Source organism: Apostichopus japonicus, chromosome 20 (assembly GCF_037975245.1).
Source record: "Apostichopus japonicus isolate 1M-3 chromosome 20, ASM3797524v1, whole genome shotgun sequence".
In the NCBI taxonomy this organism is placed as follows: Eukaryota; Metazoa; Echinodermata; class Holothuroidea; order Aspidochirotida; family Stichopodidae; genus Apostichopus; species Apostichopus japonicus.
In genome coordinates, this window is record NC_092580.1 from 24,587,660 (window position 1) to 24,609,706 (window position 22,047).

The following is a 22,047-nucleotide window of genomic DNA, read 5'->3' on the forward strand; positions in this document are numbered from 1 at the left end:
CTCGCGCAAAAAGAAACGTATAATGCCGGTAATCTGACCTAGTTTCGAATGAAATGTAACAAAAGTGTTAGACACCACCATCGATCCCAGAAAATACACACACACAGACACATCCCACACACAACACACACACACATATATATATATATACATATATATATATATATATATACAGATATATGTATGTATATATATATATATACACAGTATATACAGTATATATATACTGTATATATATACTGTATATATATATATATATATATATATATATATATGTACAAGTAATGCCGTATTTTATTCAGATTACTGATACACCTCGTGTATATAGGTTATGCATGACATATTTGCATATCATATATTTAAAAATAGTAACTAATGTATATGTTACTATATTCATTAAATATAATATATATATATACAAGTAATGCCGTATTATATTCAGATTACTCATACACCTTGTGTATATAGGTTATGCATGACATATTTGTATATCATATATTTATAAATAGTAACTAATGTATATGTTACTATAATCATTAAATATAATTTTGTCCGGCATGGCTTTCTGTATGATGTTGTAACGTTCGGCAAGCTCATAAACATATATATATTATATTAGACACTGGTTTTCGTAGGTGGGAGTGTACAAATGTATGAACCGGGCGGCTGTCAGCAGTGCACGAGGAAGCACATACAAATCACTTTCACCCACATAGGGCCCAGCTAGTAACACAGTAAATACACATGATGTTGAGGAATCTGCGCGCAAGTATTAAATCAGCATCATTTCGAGCGTGAGCAAATATGATTTTTTTGTCTCTGGTTGAAAGGTTAGCAGAGCTTGTCACAAAACAAGTTTTGAAGGTCATCGGGAAAAATTAGTTTCAAGGTTGAGCCTGAACTTAAGAAGTGTTTCAAAGTTACTTGTTAGGCTCACTTTATTGTAAGTTGGGCCCACTATTAGTATCTGTCGAATACAAGTCGGGTCTTGAGATAGTTAATCCAGCGTAACGTTGCAGCATTAGATCGCTACTCGTGATTATTAGAGCTGTTTGGCAATGATATAGTGTGAGTTTACAGTATTAAACTATTTACCTATTTTAGCCATGTATATCCTACCATGTAGTCACACAGTGTCTGTATAATATGTCTTCTTTCTCTGTCATTAGGCATTCTTTCTGCTTTTAGTCTTCCCTCAAGCACTAGTAGTAGCCTTGGAATTTTGAACTTCTTTGGCCATTAATTCCTATTTTGATAGAAAACAAACAAAACACACTGTTGATTGTTCATAGTTTCAACTTATCAAATATAGTTTCTGTGATTCAACTAATGGCATTCTATGCTGACCAAATGATGGTAAAATAAAAGTACTAACAAGTTATTAAATTGTTTGTTAACAGGTGTTGGACTTCTGAAAATGTTTATGATTCTTATGCGGTCAAATAAAATGTCCTACACATAGACACACAATTATGCTCAACCAATTGCTGAATACTAGTCCGCATGATAAAAGGGTCTGTGGTAGTATACACCTATTAAATGCCCCAATACACACTAAATCAAAAAGTAATGTGATCCCTTAATCTATTTAGCTCTCACAAGCTTAATGCAACCAATAACTGGATAGCTGATAAGTTGGCCATTCATAGCACCCTCAATTTTCTATATCTTAACCATGCAGATTGCTTGTTTACTATGAGAGACTCAAGTTTTCCTCACTTGTAAACAAACCTCTCTACTCAGCAGAAATCAATTTTTGTATGCTGTTCCAGGGAGGCCTAAATTTTCTCTAAACTTACCTCAACTGACCAAATTTTTGTATCACTTGTACTCTCTTTCATGCTCCTTAACATCCCTGCCAAGAAAACACCAGACCCTAATTGATAACATATCAAGAAAGTTGTTCTCCTGTTGCTTTTTCTGAATGAAAACACTTGTGGTGGATTGATGTAAATGCTAATAGGATTATGCCATCTTAACTAACAATTGAAATTTTTTAGACTCCACATTAAACCTCTTTTAATGATTGTTTGAGAAGTTGTGACTTACACCCAGGGACGTGGCTAGAAGGGGGGGGTGGGTGTGGGGGTGTCTCACCCCCAAACTTGATAAAACTGACAACAGTTGGAAAATTGGAGTGCGACAGTGGGAATTTCCGACTGTCGCACTACAGTTTATCTAGGCCTATTCATATATTCCTGTGATTGTGAATGACCTAAAAATTGATAAATTTCGGTCAAAATTGGCCTTTAATCAGTCATATTTACCACGTTTGTCTTGCCACTTTCATAAATTGTATCTCGCGATTCTTATACTCCACCACACAAAACTTGGTATGATTTTGAATACTCCAAAAAAATGCCAAATAGAACTACCTTCATAGGCGTAGGGGCCCAATATGATTTGGGGGGGGGCTGATTTGGGAAAAATATAACCAAAATTGTTCACATTTCGCGTGTTACACATGTCAATGTGCATATCATATAGTCATGCACCGGTTTTTACATCGCATGCCAATAACATACAATCATATGCTGTGTTATTACCCTTCCATATTGGTTAGAATTATTGGGGAAGTCAATACAATATTTACAGTAATAATAATATCAGTTTAACCATTGATAAACACATTGCAAATTATCTTTCTTTCAGTAGGTAAAAAACATTTGGTTGGGGAGGCTAATAACTTTGTGAAGAGAGCAACAGTGGAGACAAATGTATCGAAAAAAAGTTCAGAACAAAAGTGCAGTCAGTCGCGAAAGATGCCACTGAATAGGTCACTAGGAAATTGTTATATTTTAACGGGTAAAAGGAAAGACATGTTTGGTAGGCGTGCAACAACATTGAAGCCAGGTAACAGGTTCGGTTTTACAGCTCGTACAGCTGATGCCAACCGCACTGGAGACATGCCTACCCCTTCTGATGTGGCACCTATTCCTCTTGCAAACTTAGATATGAAGAATTTGTGGGACTTGGCTCAAAGGTTGTGTTTGGATGCATTCTCTGAAGATACAAAGGTACTGTAAGCTCTTGCCCATCTACAAAGGTTTAAACCAAGAAGCAAACCTGGCAAGAATCCCACAGAACTAAACATTGCACGGCAGTTAGGCTTGCATCAGATGTAGATCAGTTCAAGTGCAGCTCATAGATTGCTCAGCAGCATCTCTCTTCCCAGTCCCGCTGTCAGAACACTACAAAAGTCAGCCAACCAGTTTGGACCTGCAATAGAAGAAATGAATGAAAATGATATGTCAGAAAAGGGGTGTAAAAAGAAGACACTGCAACTGCATGGCCTCTCAAAAGACTCTCCAATTTTTGCAGAATATGATCGTCAATATCATACCTGTCTGCGTAATGCAAAAAGTAACTCCATTTGTTCGTGCAAGCCAATACAGAGATGTAATTGTTGAGAATGTCACCATGGATAAATTTAATTTTGATTACAATCACAGTAACAACTGTAACTTAATTGGTGAAATGAATAGAAGAAGGGGTCACAAGTTGCAATTTCCAGGCAATGAGGGCTGTTCAGTAAAGATGCCAATGTCAAAGATGAACAGAATGGTGGAAAGATTTGTGCATCCATATTACTTACTGGTAAGAACCCACTAAAGGAGAAGTGCCTAACAACTGATGCTGATGGCAAGGCATGTAAAGGGTTCACTGGTACAATGGCTGCAGCTACTCATTCTGAAACAGAGAACCATATGCTGTTAGACCAAGTTCACCTACTCAAGTCACTCCGCAGAGCACTGGCTAAAGCAGTACTCTCCTCTGATATGTTACCTGCACAAACTGTGACTAGGAAGCACTTGATACAAAAGTGCATTGCAGAGGACTTGACCTGCCTTGTACTGGCAGAGGTGACTACTTGCAGGAATTAAAGCCCTAAATACGACCACTGCAAAGTTGTGAAGGCTTTATCAACATGTTAAGACTGCCTTGCAAAGTGCTACATTGGAAATCATTCACATTGCCCAAAGCATTCATTTGTATGCAAGAGGGGCAGGAAGTACACATTTCCATTCATGCCAAATGCTACAGAGAGATCTCTGCTAATATCCCACACTGACAGCACACAACTACAGTACTGATTTCGCTTAGATCCCCTTGAAAAAAAATCAACGATCGATAAAAAAAGTTGAAAATCGATAAAAAAAGTTGACAATCGATAAAAAACAAATAATTTCATTAAGATTTAGACTACTGCGGGCATGGTTGTCAACGTAGTTTCAACGAAATTTCCACGAAAGGTATCGCGATCAACAACGGCAAAGGCAATTCTAGACATATCAAGGTTGTGACCTACGTTGAATCCTTAGTGTAACTACAGCCGTTTTCAGACTATACCAGAAGTGGCCAAGGAATATTACAAACTTTGCAAAAGTTTGATTGTACATAAGACAGAGTAAGTTCTGTACTAGGTGTTTAAAAAATGATTTGGCTAGGATAATAAAAACTGGTCTTGGTCGATAGTAACAAGTACTTAAGTTATAGGCTAGTATTAAACTAAGATAAGTTTAAGTAACTCACCAATGAACGCAGCGTCAGAAAAACAAGAAATAAAAAAAAAATTTACACAATGAAACAGTCGTAGCTGGATATCAAAGAGATCTTTTTTTCCAATAAATTCCTGTGTTACTTGATGTACTACAGTACCGTTTACTGCACTCACTTTCAAACCAAAAAATCTCCCCCCGGCTTCAATGCACGCAAAATAAAAAACATCCTGTTACTTTCCCCCTAACCCAGCTCCTGTAAGTTGCCCACAAATGCAGATGGACTGCCCTGGTAAGTAAGGTCGCAGCCTGGGTCTAGGCCACCTACAGTATGCTGCTTACATGTGCATTCCCTACCCTGGATATCCCCAGCGACCAAACTTTTTTGAGAGGCCTAGTCCAATCATAAACCTGGCTTTGTCAAATTCACGCCTACCATCTGTTAATTAGCATAGTATTTATCTTCGTGGGGGGGGGGGGGGGTTTAGCACTGCAGAACCTTTGGCTGGCTTACTCTAGAAGCAAACATTATTTTGCCCCTACTGTTCATAATGGAATGGATGTTACCTGTAACTAAGTTAATTGAAAACCAAATATTCATTCATATATATAAGTAGAACAATCCAGCAGGGATAGAAAGTTTATCTTGAATAAACCAATCAGAAGTTGTGCTATTAATAAAACTTGAAAACACCTGGCCAGCAAAAGAGTTGCAAACAATTGTTTCCATGACTACTAAGAAAATAAAGCAGTGGCTTGGGCCCAAGTTGGGGAGAAACCTGTGGAAAATGAATATATTTTCATTGCTTATTTGAGTATTGTATATTGGGAAGAGCTGATCAAACATTACTGGGGAGGGCTTTCAACTGGCCTGACGGCATGTAAATTTAATTTAATGAGAAGGGGGTTTTTATGAGTCTCTTGGTATGCGTCACATGAGAAGTAAATGTTTTGTTTTTCGATTTTATCATCATTTTTCAACAGCTCATAAAATCATATCAATCAAATATCCTTCCTTAGTTTTACTAATCAGGAATGTTTGACAGGCATGCAATGCATCGTTCGAAAATGTAATTTTAAACTAGAATTGAAAATGAACGACATAAAACAATATCTGTGAAGCGTGTGGAGCACAACTTTGAATATTCGTTGTGAAAGAAAACATAATGAACAATGTTTACTGCGTAAATAAATGTTGCGGAACTGGTATAGAGAAATTACGTACTGCAGCTTACATCAGAGAAGCTCATAAATGACACAGGTGGATAGAGCGCATCAAAATTCGGTTTAGGAAATCCATAAGCAGCTGACAAAAGTCGATATCTCCTTCCGTTTTCGAGTTATAGGCGATTTTGTGTTTTTGCGATATGGTTTTCAGTATATTTTCATTCAATAAAGTCGTTTTTTTGGGGGTTTTATAAGGGTGTGACCTAATGGATATTTCACTAACCATTTAACCGTATAACCTGCCGGTAGGTTAAACTTTTAAACGCTGTTTCCCGATTGCGACATTTTTGATATCACTCAACTTTTAATGAAAATTGGACATTATGAGGACAATAATTAAGGGTTTTTTATTTCAAAACAGTAGCAATTCAGGCAGCAAGACAACGATCAATGTATGTTAATTACTAATTAGGCCCAATAATATTGCGAACATTACGTGTAATAATTGATGAAAAGAATAACACACCCGATCAGTATATCGTGGTCTTCAGAAGTTCAGATCACTGAATTTATATAACTCGGCCTTCGGCAACATTGTAACTTTTGAAGAAAAAAACAATATATTTGTCTATCTATCACAAGATTTTAACGATGTTGCCGAAGGCCGAGTTATATAAATTCAGTGATATGAACTTCTGAAGACCACGAATACTGATCATGTGTGTTAGGCAATTATTATTACACGAAAGGTTCGCAATATTATTGGGCCTAATTAGTAATTAACATACATTGATCGTTGTCTTGCTGCCTGAATTGCTACCTGCTGGAAAAGAAAACCTTAATTATTGTACTCATAATGTCCTATCTTCATTAAAAGTCCAGTAACGGTGCGTTGAAAAAGCCGCGATCGGGAAACGGCGCTTAAACGTTTAACCGACCGGCAGGCGATACGGTGAAACGGTTAGCGAAATATCTGTTAGGTCACACCCTTATTTAAACACACACAACAAAACGCCCTTATTCAATGAAAATATACTGAAAACCATATCGCAAAAACACAAAATCGCTCATAACTCGAAAACGGAAGGAGACATCGACTTTTGTCTGCTGTATAGGGATTTCCTCAACCGAATTTTGATGCGCTCTATCCACTTGTATCATTTATGAGCTTCTCTGACGTAAGCTGCAGTACGTAATTTCTCTATACCAGTTCCGCGAAATTTATTTACTGTACGCAATAAGCATCGTTCATTATGTTTTCTTTCACAACGAATATTCAAAGTTGTGCTCCACACGCTTCACAGATATTGTTTTATGTCGTTCATTTTCAATTCTACTTTAACATTACATTTTCGAACGATGCATTGCATGCCCTATCAAGCATTCCTGATTAGTAAAACTAAGGAAGGATATTCAAATATATATTATTTTCATTTGATATGATTTTATGAGTTGTTCCACTTGAAAAACGATGATAAAACAAAAAAACAAAACATTTACTTCTCATGTGACGCATACCGGGAGACTCATAAAAACTCCCCCTACTCATTAAAATAAATATACATGCCGTCAGGCCAGTTGAAAGCCGTCAGGCCAGTTGAAAGCCCCCCCCAGTAATGTTTGATCAGCTCTTCCCAATATACAATACTCAAATAAGCAATGAAAATATATTCATTTTCCACAGAAATCTACCCAACGTGGGCCCCAAGTCACTGCTTTATTTTCTTAGTAGTCATGGAAACAATTGTTTGCAACTCTCTTGCTGGCCAGGTGTTTTCAAGTTTTATTAATAGCACGACTTTTGATTGGTTCATTCAAGAAAAACTTTCTATCCCTGCTGGATTGTTCTACTTATATATATATGAATGAATATTTGGTTTTCAATTAACTACAGTAAGTAACAGATAACATCCATTCCATTACGAACAGTAGGGGTAAAATAATGTTTGCTTCTAGAGGCAGCCAGCCATTAAGGTTCTGCAGTGCTAAACCCCCCACGAAGATAAATACTATGCTAATTAACATATGGTAGGCGTGAATTTGACAAAGCCAAGTTTATGATTGGACTAAGCCTTTCAAAAAAGTTTGGTGGTGGGGATATCCAGGGTAGGGAATGCACATGTAAGCAGCATACTACAGGTATAGGTGGCCCAGACCCAGGCTGCGACCTTAATTACCAGGGCAGTCCATCTGCTTTCGCGGGCAACTTACAGTAACGGGTTAGGGGGAAAATATATTTTTTTTTTGCATGCATTGAAGTTGGGGAGATTTTTTGGACGGAATGCGCTCTCAGAAAAGTTTGAAAGTGAGTGCGGTTCTGTAGTAAACGGTACTGTAGTACGTCAAGTAACACAGGAATTTATTGGGAATAAAGATCTCTTTGATATCCAGCTATGACTGTTTCATTGTTGATATTTTTTTCTTGTTTTTGTGACACTGCATTCCTTGGTGAGTTAACTTAAACTTATCCTAGTTTAATAATAGCCTATAACTTAAGAGTCATAGAATGTGCTAGTTACGATCGACCAAGACTAGTTTTTATTATCCTAGCCAAATCATTTTTCAAACACCTAGTACAGAACTTACTCCGTCTTATATACAATCAAACTTTTGCAGCGTTTGTAATATTCCTCGGCAACTTCTGGTAGAGTCTGAAAACGGCTGTAGTTACACTAAGGATTCAACGTAGGTCACAACCTTGATATGTCTAGAATTGCCTTTGCGGTTTTTGATCGCGATAACTTTCGTGGAAATTTCGTTGAAACTTCGTTGACAACCGTGCCCGCAGTAGTCTAAATCTTGTCAACGAAATTATTCGTTTTTAACCGATTTTCAACTCTTTTTATCGATTTTTGACTTTTGTTATCGATCGTTGATTTTTTTTCAACGGGAGTTAAGCGAAATCAGTAATGTATCATTTTCATTCATATTCTTTTATGTTTGCCGCAATCCCGCCCGCAATGCATGCACAGAATAATACCATGTGTGGAAAAAATGGCTGTTTACGTGCGGACCTGAGAGAGCCAACTGGCCTTGTGTTGTTAATGTTATTACGATACTTTCTAGAACGACCATTTGCGTCTTTTGGCATTGACCTATTTTCACACAGGATTTCACCATGCCATTGATCGGTGTACACGGGTGATATATGTCGCAAATATAAACTGAGAAAACGAATTGATGACACTATCATGAGCTTGTGACTATTGGCCTACTACTATAGTTATATTGAACACATTATTCATGCCTAAAACATCGTTTTTCTGTTTTTTATTGATAGTTTGCAGTACATTACTCAGTTCTTTACATATTTTTATATCATTTTCATGTTTAAAATGTATTTGATTTTTTTTTTTTAATTTTCCGTTTATACGGTTTGTGATTTTCTAAACGGAAAGTGCATTTGCGGCCGGTTAAACAGTTAATCGTTTAAACGGTCACACCCTTAGTGTGTTATCTTGTTCGGAAATGATCCGAAATGAAAGTAATAACTGTTAAGTTTTTCCACTTCTGGTATAAAATTATTCCATCAAAGTTAACCTGATTAACATGTCTCATGCCAAATCTATATTAAACAAAATAGAAAAAAATAAAAAGAGAAAACGCATTTTTGAAAAATGGAAGTGTCCTAGCAGAATGGGCGGGGCATCTTTATTTTGCTTCAATTAACATGTTTTCGCTCGGAAACAAAGTTTCATACTTCAACTCTAATAAAAAACCAAATTTACATCTCTTAAGAATAACTATTTTTTGCAATCTGCAAGTAAACCAAGTTTATTTATGTCCATTCATTGTTATTTTAATGGTTAAACAGCACTCCAACTTATCTGGAAGGGTGCCTCGTGGTACATAGCTTGTATTGCAACCTCCAAGATAGCCTGGCAAAGTTAAGACTTATGTCACTGTGTTTGGGTTTCAGTCAGAAAACGTCCCCCGTCAGTTTAACTACATGTTTCTTTGAGTGTTACTACTCATGCAAGCCTGAAGATGCTTTTGTAAATATTCTTGCTTTCAAATGACTGTACCAAAGTCTAACTGACATTAATAAACGAAGTTACGCGTTTTCCGACATTTCGCGTAACCACATATTGACCTTCTATTTCCTTTAAAAAAGAATTTCAACGCATCTTTGAAAATTCCACGTAGGAAATGACTGAGATCACCAATCGTTAAAATTCGTGGAATTTCGATAAAAATCGGCAAATTTCGATAAAAAACGAAGAAATTTGTTTATTTTCCTTTTAACAAATTTCAACGGGAGTTAAGCGCAATCAGTACTGTAAATGAAATACCTGAGACACCCACCTGCAGCAAACGTTTATAATCCACTCAGTTTCAGACTTCCACTCAAAAAGCAGAGGTAGTCAATAATGCTTTCGAATTTCCAATCCAAAACAGAGCACAAACATTTCATGCAACAGTCAGTACAGGGACCACAGTGCCACAAACATTACAAATAAAGGGCATGAAGAGTCCATAGCCAGGAAGATGGAAGCTGCAGGATTAGAGGTGAGCTCAAATAGTCCATGTATCCAGACTCTGAAACAAATGCAAAGGAAACAACAGTATGATAGACTATATAAGAGAGACAGAGCATACAGGAGGAGAGCACAACTCAGAGAGAGAGTACAAGCTACATGGTAGAACTAAAAACATAAACCAGTCCAGTGATTGATGACATATCAAAAAAGATGTCTTCTGTTGCTTTTTGGCACTTTTTCTGAAGAAGCACACTTGGTGCTGATTGATATAGAAGCTAATAGGAGTATGCCAGCTTAAGTAACAGTTGACATTTCTAAAATCCACTTTAAACCTCTTTTTATGATAGTTTCAGAAGTAATGACTTATATCATTTTTGTTTATCTCTGTCTATTGTGTGAATCTTCATATGGTGTCTCACACATGTTGTACAGTCTATATGAATAATACAGTACTGAACTTAAACAAGTGAGAGCCCAATGATTGACATATTCCCAAGTGTGATAAGTCATTCCATCAGCATGACAGGCATCTACTGAATGTCTAAATTGTTCTTGGGTCCACACAATGTGTTTTAAGCACAGTCCCTCAGTTGGTGCTACTTACCCCCTCTGGTGGAAACTTGACGCAAGTTGGCCTTCTTCCCTCTGAAAATGTGATCACTCCCTGTATCGAGTAAACTCGGGCCCTAAAATGAAAGAGAAAAGTTACTTGTTACTTTGGCACTGCTTTTCAAAGGTATTTTGTCAGATTTTGGTGCAAAAAATACTCAGGAGAGCTATGTACTAGCTGTGACCAGATCTAGAATGAGGGCGCTGTTCAAACAACATTCCAAACTAGTTGTAGTCCATCATATTGACTAGTTTCTCAGTGTAAGTCTTGTCTTGTATCATTCTATGTGCAGCTATTCAACTGCTTAGACTTCCAATAAATGCTTACAAACAAAACTAGTGAATAGGTCACTGGAAAATTGGTATATTTTAAGGATAAAAACTGATTAGTATTTAGAAGAAGGAAAGGCATGTTTGATAGGCATGCAACAACCTTCAAGCCAGGTAACAGGTTTGGCTTTACTGCTTGAACAGCTGCTGAAGCTGATGCCAATTGCACTGTTGATATTCCTAGCTCTTCTGATACAGATATGGCAACTAATTCCTCTTGCAAACCTGATTATAGAAGGCTCGACAAGGAAGAGTATGAGAGAGAAATTAACCCAGCAGATAAAGGACATGAGATATTTTCAACTCAGTCACAACAAACCATGTTTGCAGAATCTACAGGAAACAGGTTAGTTAATTTGCAAGCCCTATTAAGGGCCTATCACAGTGCTATTATGGCTCACAGAGAGACAAGCAATGGATGTGGGGACGACCCTATAGGTCTTTCTGATATGGAAGAATTGTAGGACTTGAATCAAAGGTTGTGTTTGGAATCACTATGTGGCTACAAGAGTGAACTCTTGTCCATCTAAAAAGCTTAATAAAACAGTAACAAACCTGGCAAGAATCCTTCAGGTAGCATACGCCCATTAAAAGCGCCATTGACTTACACACTAAATCACAAAAGTAATGTGGTCTCTAAGCCTAGATAGAAGTTTTCACTAGCTAAACGCTACCCATCACCGGATAGCTGTCAAGTTGGCCTTTTATGGCACCATCAATTTTCCGTATCATGACTATGTAGATTTTTTGCTATCTGAGCCGGGAGTTTTTGTCACTTGTAAACAAACCTCTTCACTCAGTGGTAAACAATTTTCCTACGCTGCTCCTGGGAGGCCTTAAAGGGGTCTGAAATGGCCTCAATTGACACAATTTTCTCACTACATGTACTTCCATTCATGCTCTTCAACATGCAAGCCACAAAAAAATAGATCATGATTGATAACAGGTCACAAAAGATGTTCCCCTGCTGCTTTTTGGCACTTTTCTTGAAGGAGAACAATAAAGCGGACTGATATAGACTCTAATAGGAGTATGCCACCTTAAGTGAGAGATGAATGTTTTTTTTTAATACCAATATGATACATTTTATAGTCGTCACAATAAAAACCACAACAAAATTCTATGCAATTATCATTTTAGGTCCATAAAGATGTATTTTCAGAGATTTCAGTATGTAAGGTGCAGTGTTAAAATACACACATGAGCAATACTGTGTAAGCAGTAACCAGGTCTACGTCTGCAACAACATTTCCAGTCACCAATTTTGATAACCTTGACCAATTTGGGGGCATCTATGATTCCTGCAGGTTGTATTGGTATCCCTGATCACAGTCCACTTGGTCTGGCTTGCCCTACCTGCAGAAACGTCATCCAGAGAAGGGTCAGCGGGGAGGGTTTTTTCATCTCTGGCTCTGAAAAGTGATGAAAACTACTTTTGTATAGCTCAGCTGATTCCTCCCAAACTGACCTACAGGACATATCCCAATGTATTCCTGAACTGTTTGGAACATGTTAAACTGATATTGCATGTCACTCCAGTGCAACTGTTAAGTTACTAAGAATAAGAGAAGAGAATTGAAGGTGTTCTTTGCCAAAACTGGATCATCGGGATTTGTAAACCACAGCCTCACTGTGTGACAAGTACATTTATGTAGCTGATCAATTTGAGCTACCGTACTTGCTCTTCATATTACACACTACGAGTCTGTGCACTCCATTGAATATGGCTACTGAAGTACAATAATAAACCAAGTCTGTTACTAAATAAATGATCGCCTCCTATATTCTTTATACGACAGGCTCGACGGCCACAAACTGAAACATGGTGTCAAAAGTAAACTTAAGATAATTTAGAGGAACATTCTTGCGAGATTCGAAGGACTGATCACCTGAAAATCACCATGAATTAGTCAGCAATTTGGTAAGATTCCGCTATGCGAATGCACCGTTAGAATAGCATACACAGTATCGTATGTATAGGACTATGCGATAAAACAGTACAGTAATCCGAGACGCAACGTAGAATGCAGTGTGATGTGGTAAGCAAAGAAAGGAACTGCAGATTGTACGCTAACCTATAACAGTAAGATATAACTGTGTTCGACTAGTTCATAATGCAACGAAGGGGACACACTGCAGCACGGTGATAATACAGTAGTAAAGCCTTGTGAAACAACAGTCTGGTGAGGTGAAAATAAGAAAAGAAAACAATCGCATTACTGTACGTACCGGTACAATACAAAACCGTGTACACGTTGGAAAATTATAATTAACATTCAGACCATTCCTGAAATAAATTCTGCCAGAATTCTGCGAGTTACAATAACAGTATGGATAAAGTTCCCCCACCAGAGAAGATTGATTTTGCTTCTCCCAAACTGGCAAGCAGATGGCAACACTGGAAAGAAGAATTCAAGCTATATGCAGTACTGGCAATGTCTGACAAAGATGATAAGTTAAAGGAAAAATGTGCCTCTATCTTATGGGCACTACCGGACGTGAGATATATGAGACTATAAAACCGGTACCAGCTGCAGGCACTGCCGATGTTTCCCCGAAAATTGGAGAGCTCCTCACACTCTTTGATGCCTACTGCAACCCAAAGCAAAATGAAACTGTAGAAAGATACAAATTCTTCACGAGATTTCAGGAGCCAGGGGAGCAGTTGGACAGATACATCACTGAACTCAAAGTCCTGGCACAAACATATAACTTTGAATCATTGCATGACCCGCTTGTCCGGGATAGGATCGTGTGTGGTATCACAAATTCGGCACTCAGAGAGCGATTACTACGGGCACAGAAACTTACCCTGAAATCGTGCGAGGATATGTGCCAGTCGGCGGAACTATCCAGAGAAAGGCTAAGGACCATCGAGACGAAAACAGAGGTGCAAGCACTCCGACAAAGCGGGCAAGACAACAGACATCAGAAATGCAAGTACTGTGGGAACAGACACGTCTTTGGGAAGTACCAGTGTCCTGCATATGGAAAGACCTGTTCCAAATGGGACAGGAAGAACCATTTTGCAGCTCAATGCAGAACAGCTACACGCAAAGCGTCAGCGAGCGGATCCCAACGGAGTGGACCCAAAAGGGGCAAAATGAAACGGAAACCGTGGGTAAATGCTGTAGCGGAAGGTGCGTCCAACGTTGGCGACAGTTCCTCCGAGTCCCTCTCAGATGACGACTTCGAGGACGTCAACACGGTGAACCTGCTCACTCCTACAAAGACAGAGAACAATATAAACTATATTAACTATAAGCAACAAAGTCACATTTACGCTGACATGAGTATAGATGAAGTAAGAGTCACTTTTCAAATTGATAGCGGGGCAACCTGCAACATCTTACCAAGCTCAGTTATGAAGAAACTAGGTAAGCATAACATTAAGCAAACTAGCCAGGTATTATCAATGTACAATGGGAGTACCTCAAAGCCAAATGGTAAATGCAAACTAAAATTGGTGAACCCCAAAAATGGAAAGAAATACCGGGCTGAGTTTGTGATTGTTGACAATGATATTGCAATCCCTCTGCTGGGCAGCAAAGCGGTCCAGCAGATGGGTCTCATAGAAGTTAGACATGAAAACATTGCCAAACCACTAGGCGTCAATGTGATCACGAATGCAAATGATGGTAAAAACGTCAAAGTTGTGAAGGAGGGGCAAATTACTGTACTAATGTTGAAAACCTGTACCAGGAGTACAATGATGTTTTTGAGGGCATAGGTCAACTAGAAGGGGAATATAAACTACAGCTAGATCCCAATGCAGTACCTGTAGTTCATCCACCCTGTAGGTTCCCTGTGGCAATCCGAGACAACCTCAAAGCAGAATTAGATAGGCTTTGGAAACAAAACATCATAAAGCCAGTTTCAGAGCCAACCCCCTAGGTCTCCAGTCTAGTGACTGTGGTAAAGCCGGGGAAAATGAGAATATGTATCGACCCCAGAGACCTAAACAAGAGTCTCATGCGCAGCCACTATCCGATGCCTACCTTAGAGGATATGTATATATATATTGAATTGTAGAAAATAAGACTTCAACAAGCACAGTAAGAAAGTATACAAAGCTGTATGTTCCAATATTTCGCCGGTTAAGGCTTTATCAAGGAATGAGGTGCAAACTACCGACTCTGTGTATACAAGTAAAAACTTTAAAACCAATTCCCCTGAGCTGAAACGCACCAGCGAACAAACTGTATTCGGAACGCACAGACGGACCAGCAAGATGTGAAAAGCTTAAATATCCAATTGACGTCCAGCACAGCCATTCATTAAGTTATTACTGGCTTGAATGGTAAGGGCTTCGATTATTTTTCTTTCACTGGTATTCGGTAAGTTGTGATGTAGGATTTGCAATTGATATTTTCTCCAGATTTTGGATTTATATTGTGAGTTTGTAAATGAGTGTATATGGTCTGTTTAGTCATACGTAGATGTTCTTTTATTCTCGTTCCAATGGTACATCCCGTTTCGCCGATGTATGTAGACGAGCAAAGATTGCATTTAATCTTGTAGACACAGTTTTTGCCTAAACAGATATTCTTCTTTACAGCGATTTTGCAGGTGTCGCAGTTGGGTCGGCAACCCTGTTTGTCACGTGGCGCGGAAAACAAACTCGCTGATGGATTACCTGTCATGAAGTGTTTTCTCAGATTTGTAATGCCCAATCTGCTGATTGTTGCCAGGGTCTACCGTTTTATGTTCTCGTTCACAAATGGTACTTTTAGGTAAATTTTTTGATCTTCCGATGGTCTAGTAGGGGTGATTATTATGTGTTTCATGGTTTTTGCTTTTGTTCCAGCAGTTTGAAAGACTTTGGGAAACATCTTTTATATACATGTCATTACTGACATTCTCTTGTTTGTGATTTGCTTTCTCCATTTCTTTGCCCGTCAAAATTCCAGCCTTGTGGCGCAGATGTAAGGCATTCCATATTTTAGAATGAAAGCTTGAAAGCTTTGAAACCTATATATTTTATTGATCAAGTGATGGCTAGTTCTGTAAAATATATACAACAGGCATCCATGCAAGTGCATGTTTCCACCTGATATGCTACCACAAGCTATATTCACTTGTGATTGGGCCATGGTCTACATACATGCACATCAGGCAAAGAATTTCACAATTTTAGCTGCTTGCTAAAACTTGTCAGTGCATGATAAATTTACAGGCTAAAAACAAAATTCAACTTCCATTTGTCTTGAATTGTTGCAAGAGGGAAAGGATAATTTGAAATTTTTGAAGAAAAATGACAGGGCATCATTTCTCTTCTGGCAAACAGCAAAATCAATTTTGTATTTAGCCAGTAAATATCCCAGATTGTGAAGCCTGCATGTACTGCACTCTAGTCCTGAAATAACATTGTTGGCTTTTAATATGTTATAATCAAATGTGATGTCAGATTTTAAAGTTGCTACTCATTAGGGACAGTGTGGCAGAAAAGAACTGTCTAGACGGTTACAGAATTTTTAACAAACATAAAGGAAAGAGGGCAAAAGAAAGAAATATTTGTACACTATAATACTTACCACAGGTTTATGTATTGCTTCAATATTATTGGGAGTTAGCTGGTAACATGTAGTGGATTCTTCAGCATCATAATGCTGTTCATTCACTCTAGGAATCTGGTCAGCATTCTTCTGGAAAAGATCCCGCCATTGAGACTCACTTTTAACCTTTCTGGCTGCTGATAATAGTGACTGCAACATGTCTTACTTTGTTCTCAGTTGATTCATAAACATCTTCTGAAAGCTATTTGATCAATTTTTTTTTTTTTCCTCAAACACCTTTTTACAGCAGGGTAGGAATTCAGATTCTCATGTAAATACTAAATATTCATGTCCTGAAAGAAAAAAGAAAAATGGATAAAAGTTGATCAATATTAATATATAACTTGAAGCAATGTACTGTATACAAATAGTACTAATAGGCTATGGTACCGGGTCAAATAATTTTGACTCAACCATAATTGTTACCGTCCACCCTGTGATGTTTATTGATCTGTGCACTTCCACGAATGAATTGATTTTAGAAAAATCTTGTAACCTACTGAATAATCTAAGAGATACTTCTTTCCCCTTCAAATTCATGCTCAAATTTGATGGCCACAATAAAAGACACATCTCTGACCATTCTGTATCTGGTACGGATAGCCTGTATGACGCTATGAGTATACCAGTATGACTTAATGTTAAAATGTTGAGTAAGCCTGGACTTAACTAATGTAATCGGGTCTGAGTGTTTGTGTCTTCAGTTTTTTTTCCTCTCTCTATAGGGTCCTTGATGGGGACTTAAGTGTCCCTCCTGATCCTTTTTTTCTACTTAACTAAACTAAACTAATAAAACTGTATAATATAAGGATGGGTTTTGCAAAACATCCCTTTCACAACTTAACAGTTGGGTGACAAAAGCATTGAGGCTAATTATTTTTGCGTGGACCAGTTCCGCGAACAACATGTATTTGTAGTCTTTCTCACTTCTCAAGTGTGTTTACATCCAATACCCTATATCGTGTTTACAAATTTATGCTTTTATATGCTATGAAATTGGACCATTGAAGCTCATAAAACTTCCAACGAACCCCTATTGGTAATAACACAATATGAATAATAAAAATTATACTTACCAGTTACAGGGTCACAGGGGAGCGATAGCTCCCACTAGTCTATGGAACGCGAATAAGGAAAACTTATTTCGTTGCTAAGTTTAACGGAATTTTAGACATCAACGTGAGTTTGAGCAACAGCATGGTAAAACAGCAGCAACAACTTTAGTTTAGGCAAAAACAAACTTAGATTAGACAACGAAATCAGTTTGCCCTTTTCGCGCGTGGACGCGCGAATAGGGCAAACTGATTTCGTTGTCTAAACTTACGTTGTTGCCATCGGCGCTGTTCAACAATTGCTTTACCACGTGGGCTTCATATGATTACTATACGCAGGGGGTTGGTTCTTACGAAGATCTAGAGAGGACATGGTAAAAAAAATTATTACGTACGTGCGTAATATTTATAACGTACGTACGTAATAAATATGACGTATGTACATACGAACAAGTTCATCCCTCTCCATCTTTGATATGAAGATGTATCACCCGCAGTATATAACGTAGGCTCGCTTACGTTAGACAAGTGTTAACATAGGCTATATCACTAAACACGTACGTATACGTAGGCCTACATTCGTTATAATTATTAAATACGTACGTGATAATCCCTACATAGGTACGTAGTAATTATTATGTGCGTACGTACAAGGGCGACGGAAGCACTTTTAATCGGGGGGGGGGGGGGGGCACCGACATCAAAGGGCACTTTGCAGAAATTCGATTGGACTGATGCAGCCTTATATAGTACCCTTTATAACTCTTATTGTATTATCTTATTTGCGTATACACATAACTCCATCAAGGCCCCCCCCCCCTCAAGGAAAATATGCATACAGCACTGCAATATCCAATGAACAAATTGGGAAACAAGGAACAAGTTTTCTTTTGAGACAAAATGAGGTGAAATCATGCTAGTTGCTAATGTAGAGTTTATTTCTTGTTAATATATCTTAACAAATTCTTTCCATTCGAAATAGCTTGAGTTTGACCAACAGAAATTCATGAAAAGTCAGGGGCGTAGCCAGGATTTGCAAAGTTGTATACACGACTATCTGAGCGGAGCGCCACCATCTGTTGGCGCGGAGCGTAGAAGAATTTTTTTGTTTTACAAACCCCTCAGATGGCCGGAAACGGCCCTTCCCGAGTGTTCATTCTGGTTCCCTGGCCTCTAATTGCTAACTTGAGACACCTCAATTTTTATGTAGAAAAAGGGCACATTTTTAACCTGAGGAAAAGTGGGGGGGGGGGCACGTACCCCCTGTGCCCCCCGGTTCCGCCGCCCTTGCGTACGTAGTGATTATCACGTACGTACGTAGTAATTATGGCGTACGTACGTAGTAATATCACGTACGTACGTGATATTATTACGTACGTACGTAGTATTATCACGTTCGTACGTGATAATTATGACGTACGTACGTAACAATTTTTTTTAACCATGTCCTCTCTAGATCTTCGTACGTTCTTGCTGCCTGGGTTTAGGAAAACAGTCCTGTGGACAAGGCCGCCTTTGTTCTTCGACATATACGGGAAGTTACTGGAGGAGCAAAGTGGGCGGGGTCAGCTCATGTATGTAGCATGGTGGAGAGCGTTGACCGGCTTGTAATTGGGTCGGGATATGTGTCAATCTTACTGACTATTTCGTAATTGGTCAGTAAATTAACGACGCGTATGTGTATACAGCGCAAATGGGCATTTCGCGCGAAATGCCCATATTTTTTATATCACGTGATTGGGCAATAACGTTAGTTTAGACAAGTTTAGACAAAAACGTAGGTTTAGACAACAACGTAAGCTTAGACAACAATGTAAGTTTGAGCAACAACATGATAAAACAGCAGCAACAACTTTAGTTTAGACAGCGAAATATGGTTGCCCTTTTCGCGTTCCATATTCGCGTTCCATAGACTAGTGGGAGCTATCGCTCCCCTGTGCAAAAATCCACAGGTAGCCTATACTCGTTAAATTAAACGAGACCATAGGTTGAAGTTTGATTGAGATTCTACTGAGACATTACACGAACGAAGGGATTACTTGAGATTGTATAATTGAGGATTAGCTTCAGTTTTTAAAGTTACCATATGCGATTGAACACCACGAACTTCTGGGAGGGAAAATTATGTGATAATAATCCTGCATGAGAATGCATTACATGGGAGGGCAAGTAATCCCTTCGTTCGTGTAATGTCTCAGTAGAATCTCAATCAAACTTCAACCTATGGTCTCGTTTAATTTAACGATTCTACTTCCCCATTACTCTTCACTACTGAACTACTTGAGATTTCAAAGCAGTGTTCAAGCGCATACGAACAGAAAGATTACAAACGAACACAAATTCAAAGTTTGTATCTTTTTTAATTTGCTTGCTGAGCAACAGAAACATTTCTTTTCTTTTTAAACAAGAACTGAGGTAATTTCATTACCACTTGGTACAAAGGATAACATAACATTCTTACTTTCCATACTTTGGAAATAAAAAAAAATCTCATTCATGTGAATAAAATCTATCATAGCATCCTCTTGGAGGAATATTCAAAGCATTGTTACATCACTTCTACATCTTGAAGTATGTATATCAACTCATACCTATACATAACCCATCTGTAAAATTATACCACACTTTTTATGTAATGCACATAGTAAAACTCCTTTTACACTTATGCATCCAAAACTGCCATTGCAAAAGTTTTGTTACTGACAATAGGTTTTTTGTAATACTGAGCAAAGGTTCTTTCCGAGGCCCACGCTACTGTGCGTAAAATATCTTCTACAGGCAGATTTCTTGAATCTGCAGCGGAGGTAGAGGCTGCCCTGGTACTATGGGCCGCATATTGAACTACATCAACCCCAGCCTCCTCCAAAACATGTTTAATCCATCGTGATAAAGTATTTCTCGTTACTGGTTTATGTGGTGGAACATAACTAATGAAAAGTTGCGATTCCGCTCCTCTTAATGAGGATGTGACGTTAATATAATGCTGAAGTACATGATAAACATCAAGATTCATATCAGCCTGGTATGATGCCAACACAACTCTTAATGTACTGGAACCAGGCCGTGACTGCTTTAATTTATTAGGTACGAAGAAGACAGCTTCCTTCCCATCCAAATGAAGATTATTGACATCTAATAATTGCAGAGTTTGTAGTCTCTGAGCAGATAACAAAGCAATAAGCATGACTAACGTATGGGTTAATTGCTTTAAAGTCAATGATGATGTAGAATGAAGAGACCGGAGATAGTTCAACACAATATAGACACGTCCCAAATTGTCGTGTATCTGGGGGATGGGGTTCTCAATTCGAAAATTCCTTTGAGAAAATGGCTGATGAGAGGATGTGAGCCAATAGTATTTCTTTGTTCATGATCCAATCAGAAAGCGATGACCGTGCAGTGTTAATGGTACTATAACTAAGGCCAGCATTGTAAAGACTCGTTAGAAAGTCAAGCACCTGATTTACAGAGGGATGAAGTGAATCAATTTGTTTCCTTGAACAGAACTTAAACCACCTGTCTTGATAAGTGCTGTACTGTTTTTGAGTGGATACCCTCCAGGATGCCATGAGGATTCTGGAAGTTTCTTCTGGAATGTCAAGGTTTCGGAAGCGTTGCCAGACACCAGGCATGCAACCAACTGAAGGTTGTGATGAAGGGGGTGTAGTTTGCATCTGTCTTCGGATAGAAGTAAGACTTCTTTCCCCAGCGGTAAATACCTTGGAATAGCTATGGTCATGTGTAACAGTTTTGTGTACCAGTTCTGAGTTGGCCATAAAGGCACCACAATTACTCCTCTTGCCTGGTCCCTTTGTATTTTTTGCAGTTCTCTGGCAATTAGGCTAAAGGGGGGGGGGGGGGGGGCGAGAAGCATACAAGATGTACTTATGCCAATTAAAAGAGAATGCATCAATGCATAATGCATCTGGGTCTGGTCGCCATGAAACAAAGGGAGCGAGTTGTTTATTTGTATGAGATGCAAATAAATCAATATCAAAGTTCCCCATGAAATATTTCTGGATTTAGCATCCATTCTGTGTTACTCTTAAATGTACGGGACAACATGTCAGCCTGGACATTAAGCTTGCCCGGCAAGTAACAACAAGACAACCACACTTTGTTTGATGCAGACCATTCCCATATAGCTTTTGCTATTTTGTTACATTGTGACGAATGAGTACCTCCCAAGGGCGTAGGAACCGGGGGGGGGGGGGGGGGCTGGGGGGCTCCAGCCCCCCCAGTGAAAAATATGGGGGCGGAAGTATCGTTCCGCCCCCCCGCTCCGCAAGTCAGAAAACCCCTTTTTCATTTCCAAATGAGAAAAAAATCTCATTTGAAGCACCAAATTGCATCT

The 22,047-nt window shown here is 38.5% G+C and overlaps 1 protein-coding gene across 20 annotated transcripts in view; it reads right to left on the bottom strand.

Annotated features, from left to right (window-relative positions):
- LOC139960844 (BRISC complex subunit Abraxas 2-like) overlaps nt 1-18,332 on the bottom strand; it is a 29,790-nt gene extending 11,458 nt beyond the window's left edge. For 3 of the 20 annotated variants that reach the window (XM_071959443.1, XM_071959460.1, XM_071959461.1), the window contains exons 1-7: nt 12,976-13,116; nt 12,287-12,498; nt 10,752-10,833; nt 9,972-10,205; nt 3,596-3,690; nt 3,067-3,219; nt 1,120-1,246 (exon numbers count right to left, since the gene is read on the bottom strand). In XM_071959443.1, coding sequence (XP_071815544.1) covers nt 1,120-1,166 — 47 coding nt within the window. In that variant the 5' untranslated portion in view covers nt 1,167-1,246; nt 3,067-3,219; nt 3,596-3,690; ... (2 more) ...; nt 12,287-12,498; nt 12,976-13,116. Of the gene's footprint in view, nt 1-1,095; nt 1,247-1,799; nt 1,856-3,066; nt 3,220-3,595; nt 3,691-6,192; nt 6,212-9,958; nt 10,206-10,751; nt 10,834-12,286; nt 12,499-12,975; nt 14,311-16,620; nt 16,935-17,717 lie in introns of those variants that run through there. The other 17 variants (XR_011790611.1, XR_011790610.1, XM_071959456.1 and 14 more) reach the window with 16 other exon arrangements.
- Nucleotides 18,333-22,047: the final 3,715 nt, after the last annotated feature.